The sequence below is a fragment of the Pinus tabuliformis genome, chromosome 3_2 (genome assembly GCF_031772625.1).
Source record: "Pinus tabuliformis cultivar Carrire ecotype Pingquan chromosome 3_2, CPIR1, whole genome shotgun sequence".
NCBI lineage: Eukaryota > Viridiplantae > Streptophyta > Pinopsida > Pinales > Pinaceae > Pinus > Pinus tabuliformis.
The window spans coordinates 1159410264-1159419161 of NC_142302.1; the positions used below are offsets into that span (position 1 = coordinate 1159410264).

Genomic DNA, 8898 nt, shown 5'->3' on the forward strand with positions numbered 1-8898 from the left:
CCTGAAGAATACAAAGTATTTGTTGATCTGTAGTCAGCATCATACCTACCAACCCAACTTGGGAATGCAAATTCATATCCCTCGTCCTGCACCTCTTTACCCATTTTTATCACAACACAGTACAAACCGAACCAACATTTAGCTTTTCTCTTCAGTAAGGTTTGCAGACACACGCCATCTATCAATTGCAATCAAATTCTAAGGACTTTGAACTTTTTCAGCACAAATACATAAAAGGAACCCAAAAAAGACCAATTGAAACCATGTCATGTCTCAAACTGAAGTAAATTATAAAGCAATAGATCATTAAAAAAGAATAGTCATAGATATCTACTAATAGCAGGACTACAAAAGAATAGTGATTGAAATTTGACGACTCCATCAGCCTGAAACTATACAGATTTTAGTGTATATAGTTCCAGAGAAGGAATAACACAGATTTCAGTGTATATAATACCAGAGAAGGAAGAACAAAAGAACAACAAAGTGTTGCTAGACATGCAATGGACTAGCGGATGCTCGATGATAAAGCCATTACTGAGACAACCTCTGCTTTTGACTGCTGTCAAGCCATTTCGGTTGAATGTGGAGTGGAATATCAATAAATATTATTAAGCAGACTGTTGGTTGCAGGTAAGGGGAACTCATCATTATCATCATCATCGAGAGGAGCAGGCAAGTTGAGATCCAACCATGGTGGATGCTGCTGCTGCTTGGTACTGGAAATGTCACTAGTAGTCTCTGAACTCGCTATCCTCATGTGCCCACTTAAAGCTTGCCCTGGTTTAAGGCCTCCATGTGCTTCTTCGATTCCTTCGTTAGAGCATGAATCTGTCAACTGGTCCTTGGAAGGGGGAGTTTTGTGCATGTCCTTGGATAGATCTTCATCTGTGGTAATTATTTCCTCTGCTTCCAAGCTCTCGGCCTCCTCCCTGGCAAAGCAGCCCTTGACCTTGTTGTGGCTTGCTCTGTGCCCACCCAGGGCATGGAACGAATCGAAAATTTTCTTGCATGACCTGCACTGGAAAGTTAAACCCATTTTCTTGGACGTAGGCTTCACGGCATGAAGTTGAGACTGTGGATTACCTGAAGGAACTTTTCTCTTGTGGGTCTTTAATGCAATTGGAGTCTTGACATCCACCGATCCAGATGTAGCGCTTTGTTGATCAAGTTGCCTGTTTCTTGATTCCCATGGCTCCCCTGCAGCAGCAAGCATTACCAAGCAATTCGCCATGTACTCTACTTCTTCATTTTCAGACGCCGTGGTAGTCGCTGGAGCTGCTGCTGCTTCTTCCGAATTGGGTCGATGATGTCTGGGGCGTTTCGATCTCTTCCCCTTTGTTTTGTTCCGCTGTGGATTTGAATCTGAGTCACTCTCACTGTTGGAAACATCTTCTTTGCCCTCAGAAACCCCATACTCTTCTTCTTCCGTTGGGTTATTGTAATGGCATCTCATGTGCCTGATGAGAGTCTTCCAGGAGAAGAATTCCTCACCGCAGTACTCGCAGAGCTGCAGATTCTTCAGAGAAGTGGAAGGGAGCATTTTGGAACCGAACTCATATGGCATGTCGAAAGAGTGTTCCAGATCTGCATAGCTCCAATTCCGCTTGCGATTAGGCCGCAGATCGTACACCGGACCATTAGTTAGTTGCTGCTGCAGATCGACTCCGCATGAGGCTTCTTGTTCCTGTTTTACAGGGCTGGGTACTAGTGCAGGCTTCGCTCCAGTTTCTGAGGATCCTTCATTAAAATTAGGAGAAGCTGCTGCTACTGTGGATCCATGAATTCTCATATGTCCACCGAGAGCCCTGCCACAGGCGAATCTTCTCTTGCAAACCTTGCAAACATGCTTGAAGCTCTGTACACATTCTTGCTCTTCCATTCTGAACTCTACCCTGTTTCTGTACGATTTGCCCGCAAATGCCCTTAACTTCTAAGCCTTTGCAAACAGGACATGCAATGAATCCACTGCCATGCGTTTGTAATCCCAACAACTTCAGATCGACCCTCGAAAACTAAATCTTACTCGACTTCCGTGAAATCTTTACTCCTGGTGGTGGTGGCAGAACACTTGCTGATTCATCGTCTGCAGACACAGAGTCTAAATATAAGCCCTTAGAGCAGTTGCCCGAATAGTTCCACCTAACTAGAAAATTCTACCCAGAGAGGGGAAGACGATGAGGGAGATATAACATCACGGCTCGCTCACTCATTCAAGAATCATGAATGATAGCTTAGCTTCTAGTAAAGACGCAACAGCTAAATTACCAATTTTTCTCAACGCCTTACCTCACTCGTCAATTACCCACCCCACACCGTCATAAAAGCAAATAATCTTAGCTGGCCCATCCATATCGATACGCAAGTCCAGATAAAAACATACAAGCAGCAGCATGTCATGGGTATTTTTGGGGAAGGGGACCGGAAAACCGTGCATGGAATTGAAAAAGTCGAAGTTCCGAGAAAAAAAAATACTGCGAACTTCGAAATCAAATTCCGAATCATTTTCTGGGGTTTGATCTTACGTCATATTTTAAATTTTAATCGGATTTTTGCAATTCTCGCTTCCTGTTTGAAAGCTTTCTTGAAGTTTTGGCAAATTTGTCTCCGTAAACAACATTTATTTACTAAGAAAAATATTTTTATAATTATAAAAAATAATGATAAATTTTATTCACCTTCGCCCATCCCAAGGCTATAGCCGCGATCATCTCCTCTTGTTCCAGCAACTGATTTGATTTCTTGAAGACACCTCATTGAAATCCCCTAAATTTATTTCCATTTATAGATTGCCATCACTATTGGAGTTGACTGCAGTCTGCTATTCAAATTAGGGTTTTGAGGGTAATCTTTACAGGTCTTCATTATGGATGCCAGTAGTCATTTGACAGAGGCCTAAGTTGCAATTTCCGAGTTAAATTTTTTGTTAAATGAATCTGAAATGACAACGCGGAGAAAGTAGATGCACGTGAAGAGTAGAGAGCATCGGGGTTTTAGTGGAATGTAAAGGGGCAATCTCCCTTTGGGCTCCAGTTCGAGTCCCGGCGAGTGTGGAAAAATGGAGAAATACAATTAATAAACAATAAGGCACAATTCCCATTGTAAGCCAAATGAGCTTTGCAGTGCAATGCGATTCAATTCAATTCAAAGCAGAGGAGAAGAAGATAGGTATTATCGTGGGAACTACTCCTTTCGGCCGGGGCCCGGGAATCATTTGTCTTTGCTGTCGGCTTGGCCGGTGGTGTTTATCGGCATCGCGAACACGGTAGAGGACTATGGTGGCACGCCACGCCTTTTTTTCTCTGGACTGGAGTGGACTAACCTGTCGTAACTGTTATCAAATCAGTTCAGTTCCCCATTATTGAGGGTAAGAATTCTCCGGTCCAACGTTCCCGCCGGGAAATCAGGCTCGAAAAACGCCGATACAGCTTCATTATCTTTTTATTGCTGGTATTACGCTTTTTCGAGGGTACAATTTGACTTTTAGTTGCCCTACATCAATCCCTAACGTCGAAGTAATAAATTTAACAAATTCTTTAGTTGGAACATATATCTTAATATATTTATTTTTAAACGGATATATATTAATATTTATTAAGTATGAATTAAAATTGTGCTTTTCTGACTTGGTAAAGGGTTATCGTTTTTGGAGGTAAGAAAACCCGTTAATAAATCAAAATCTAAAGGTATTTAGTAGAAGTGGAAACTTGCATTTTTAGGAATGGTTTTTTTTTGAATAATAAGGATAAATCACCTAATATTATAGAGTCAATTTCTATTGTCGATAAAATTAGCTTGTAAATACATATAACACTTAATGATGATTGTTGTCCCATTCCTTATTTGATAGCTAAATTATCATAATTAAATTTCTAGAAGATTTCACTCATAAATAAGTAATAGGATATTTTCTATTAAATTATGTGTCCTCTCCTCGGACATGGTGGTCATACAAGTCAAACTAGAGGTCTGAAAGGTGGAAAGAACAAAGAGGGTCTAAAATTTGAGCCTCAGTGTTCACGAGAGGTTCAACATTAGATGAGGATTTGGCTTCCTGGGTTTTATGGATCTTGAGGGATGCCTTCTTCATGTTTTAATGAGTATTCAAATAATTTGCAATTGGAGGGGACCGACCGGTTACCTGGTAGTTCCAGCGACAGCTAAAAACGACGTTGGAGGGGAGTCTCGGACCAATTTAGTAATTGAACGACGTTATAGAGTAGACGAATGGCGGGAGGATTTTGCACTGGGAAAGCGAGACAAAGATTTAAAAATTTGGAGCGGGAATGGTTTTTTATAGGCAGAGAGGGGGAAATGATCGTCTGACATGGGATGACGTCATGGGGGGACACGTGGCGGAAGGGGATTGTATGGTGACATATGGCAAGTGGACGAGATCTGGGCGAGAGAGGTTACCATTTACCTTTTAAATTCATCGCTCGCTTGAAACTAGCACTGACAAACTAATAATCGTGGTGGGTGGTCTCCACCATCCTCCAGCGGGTAAAAGAACAGGAGGCTGAATCCAGCGGCCACCCCCTGGAATCAATTTGGGCTGTTGGATTGGCATGCCCACCCTTCTAACTTTTCAACTCTGGGGGGTAGTGGGTCTATCTATCTCTCGCACAGATTAACCCCTCGAAATGCTTTCGGGGGCTAGTTAGGTGAAGATGGATGACTATTTTCCTCTAAACTTGCTTGATCTTTAAACGAAGAGGTGTGGCCATGATAATTTCCTATTTTATCACTCTTATCTCAATTCCCCCATAGGACCAGGTGTCGTGACCAGTGGTTTGGATGCTTGGGTTCTTAAGACCTCGAGCTCTTGTCGGGGGCCTAATTCCCTTTATATTTGTTCTTCTGCCCTTGTTTCTTTCAATGTTTATGACCTCATGCAACATAACATCGAAACCCCTTCATCGAAGTCTTTTCAAAAGCAAAATTACAACAAGTATCTGAAATTTCAGACCTCCAATATTTAGCATAGCACCTGGGTGCTTCACCTTTCCTACACCCCTGGTTCTTTGAGTCCTCATGACAAAGTGCTAACAACATCATATCCCCTCCATCGGTTCGAAACTTACTAATGTCTAGCATTCTGATATCGGGCCTCGATATTCCTTCCTTCCATTCTTCTGATATCAGATTCCGATGTGATCGCCTCCCAATTTTCGGTGCTTTCCTTTTCATTTTGGCCTTCCTCTGAATTTCGGCTCGTGAAATTTCGGGTCTCCCATCTAATATCGGCCCCCGATATGCTGAGCCTTCTCTGAAATGGTGATTCAATGTGCTGCCTCTCCCTTTTGATTTCCCTTTGAATGACCTAGACTACACCTCTTCATTGTTGTATCATGGATGGAAAACATCATTCGACAAAAATGCAAGAAAGTATTATAGATACAACATCGACTCCAATTGGGGACAATGTATTGCAAGCAATGCATTGATAACTTGCAGATTAGTTCCTTCTATACATTGGGCATGGAGTCATTTTATTTAAACCTTCATAAGACAAAAGAGCAGTAATAAAAACCACAAAACAGTGTTGGTATTTGCAATGGCTCACCAATATTTACAGTGGATGAGAGTGGACCTCTTCAATGCTAGAAATAAAGCTTGAGAAACTTCCCATTCACTGGAAGCTCAAGCACTTCACCATCTAAATTTTCCAGCAAGAAAGTATTGTTCCCTTTTGCTTCAAAAATCTTGAAAGGTCCAAACCACAGAGGGTCAAACTTTCCATGTTTTCCTTTATCTTCCCTTTTGACATCCCATCTAAGTACCAAATCTCTTGGCTGCAGGGATTTGTCCCTTGCTTTTCTATCAAAGAGAGATTTCATTCTTTCTTGATAATTGATCAAATTCTGATTTACATGTTCCCTTCTTTCTTGAAGTTCTACCAGTTGATTGATCCTCCTGGTTAGAGAATTTGGCTCCTCCTCAACATCCTGTAGAATTTTAAAGATTGACATTGCTAGCTATATAGGGAAAATTGCATCTCTCTCATACATTAATTCAAAAGGATATTTCATAGTGGACCTTTTGGTGATAACCATATTAGCCCATAGGGAAAACTTCAGTTTTGAATCCCAGTTCTTCTAATTTTCTGCTATTGTATTCTTCAGAATCCTTACTAATGTTTTATTAGAGGATTCCACCAATCCATTTCCCTATGGGTAATACGTAGTGGAGTGGCCTACTATAATGTTTACCTTTGGCAGAAATAAAGAAATTTGACTGACTTGAACACCTGAGCATTGTCAGTGATAATTTTCTTTGGGCAGTCGAACCTGGCAAGGATGTATTCCTCCATAAACTTGATGACTACTACATCAGTTGCATTTCTAGCTCGGGTAGCGTCCACCTACTTAGTGAAGTAATCAGTGGTCATGAATATCCCCTTGTGTTGGCCACTGGAAGGTGGATGTATTTCTCTAATAAAGTCTAACCCCGATTTCCTGAAAGGTTCTTCTACAGAAACAAGGATTAGAGGAAAGGGTGGCCAACCTCTATTTTCCTGTAAACATTTGAAATTTCTCACAAGCCTGAACATAGGCATGCACTTCACCAAACAACTTAGGCCAATAAAAGCATGCCTTGATAATTTTATGGGCTAGAGCCCTCCAACTATAATGTCCTCTACAAACACAGTTATGGAATTCATCAATCATTTTATCGATCTCTTCTTCAACCAGACATAAGAGAAAAATCCCCATTGTGTCTTTCCAATACAATTAGCCATTTGAGATTACAAATTTATGGGCTTGCAGCCTCAAAGCCCTGTATTTAACTTTATCAAAGTTGATCAGACTCCTCAGAAAGATTAAATAATGAAAAATATGCTTATACTAGTGGGACACAATGTATTTCATTTGGATTTTCTAAGTTGGGGTCTCATTTCTTTGTTGTTCCTCATATTTTCCACTTCCTCCATCCTTTCCTATTAGTAAATTTATGCCCAAAGCTTGGAAATTTACATCAGACAAAATTTTAGCTAGCCCCTGCCCTTTGATCAACTTGGTGTGTTTGATATCCATATCATATTTATGTATTTTAGCAATCCACTTTCCTCTTTTTCCTTCACTACCCCCCTGCACAAGGATATCTTTTACTGCAACTATAGGAATATAGGTTGTTATACTTAATTGTGGGACATAGTTCCTAAAAGATTTCAGGGCTTTGACTAAGGCATAGGCCTACTTCTCGAAAATATTAGATTTTAGCTCAACATCTCATAAAAATTGATTGACAAATGAAATTGGTTGCTTGTGTCCTTCATCATTTTCTTGTAACAAAACAACATCCACCATGTGGGGAGAAGCAAAAGAAAAGATGAAAAATGGTTTTTGGTATTGTGCGTTGATCAATACATGGGCTTCTGAAAAATCCTTTTTGATTCTGGAGAATGATCCATGAGCTTCTACTGTCCACTTTACCTCCCTATCCTTCCTCAACATCTCTATGATTTCTTTAACTATTTCAACATAATTGGGTATAAACCTTCTTAAAAAGTTTATTTTACCCAAGAAGACTTGGATTTATTTCTTATTTCTTAGTTATGGAATGTTATTGATGGCCTCTAGGCTTATGGGATCAATATTTACTCCCTCCTTTTCCACAATGTGGTCCAATAAGTTTCCTTCACTCAGAGCAAACTGATATTTCTTGGAGTTTAAAGATAGAGCATACCTTCTTCATTTTTCAAAAGTGAGCTACAAGTGTTTCATGTGATCTTCATCTGTTTTTGAGAAAAACTTGATTTCATCCAGGTAAATTACTACAAACTTGTCTTTTTCCCAAACAAAAGCTATATCCATAGCTCTCTTAAAAGTGGCTCCTGCGTTTATGAGGTCAAAGGGCATTCTGGCATACATAAACATTCCTCAGGGTGTGGTGAAAGCAGTTTTCTTCTGATCTTCTGGGTGCACAACAACTTGGTTATATCCATAGAAAGGATCCATCATGGAAATTCAAGCAAACTCTACCATTTTATGCAAAATGTAGTCCATCTTAGGCAAAGGGTAATTATATTTTAGTGAGGCCTTGTTTAGATTCGTGAAGTCAACACATAACCTTATTTCTCCATTCTCTAAATTTTCTACACAATCTAAATACATCAAAGGAACAATAATTTTGGACTATAGCAACTTCCTCACCTCTTTCTCAATAGATGGAAGTAACAAAAAGTTAATTTATATCTCTGGGTAGAAATTGGATATTAAAGGCTAAGAAAAAACTATCAATCAGATCCCATACCTCATTTCGGTAAGCCTTTAATCTTGGATGTTTAACTTGGAATTGTTTTTTTATTTTCTTCACCACCAGCTATGAATCTCCAAACACTGCTAAGCACCCAATATTGAGACTTCTGGAGGCTTGCACCCCTAACAAAAAACATTCACATTCAACAACATTATTAGTGGCTTCAAACTCTAGCTTGAATGAAAGAGGAATTAGTTTGCCTTTTGGAGACACCAACAACACACCTGCTCCATTTCCTTCCCTGGAATAAGCACTGTCAAAGCATAACTTCCTTACTTTATTACACTCTAGTGATTGTTTATCTAGTTGAACAGAAATTTTCCACCCGTGTTTCATCCATGATTTGATCATCTTCCTCTAATAGAAAACAAGATAAATTATTCTCTTTACGATACATAGGAGAATTATTTGAAGAATCATCCTTTGTAATTGTCTTTACAAATCTTGATTATCTATATAGTCAGAATTCCTCTCCACAGAACACAGGAATGGTGGCATATGTCAAATCCAATTTGATAGATCCCCCAATTTTTTATCCCCATGACCTGGAAAAAAGCATGCCAAACCTTGCAGGGATGTCAACAACCACAATATCCATTACAACACTTTTCACAGGAATTTGAGCCAAATTGACCA

At 39.8% G+C, this 8898-nt stretch overlaps 1 protein-coding gene across 1 annotated transcript; it reads right to left on the reverse strand.

Moving 5' to 3' along the window:
• Nucleotides 1-284: 284 nt before the first annotated feature.
• On the reverse strand, nucleotides 285-3195 carry LOC149184839 (uncharacterized). The gene is made up of 2 exons (XM_089417730.1): nucleotides 2679-3195; nucleotides 285-2086 (listed from the first exon to the last, which is right to left on the reverse strand). The coding sequence occupies exon 2, from the start codon at nucleotides 1880-1882 to the stop codon at nucleotides 599-601; it is 1284 nt and encodes a 427-aa protein (XP_089273856.1). The 5' UTR covers nucleotides 1883-2086; nucleotides 2679-3195; the 3' UTR covers nucleotides 285-598.
• Nucleotides 3196-8898: the final 5703 nt, after the last annotated feature.

What these genes read in the sequence shown, in the direction of transcription:
- LOC149184839 (XM_089417730.1), bottom strand. Translation starts at nt 1,882, where the DNA reads ATGGAAGAGCAAGAATGTGTACAGAGCTTCAAGCATGTTTGCAAGGTT.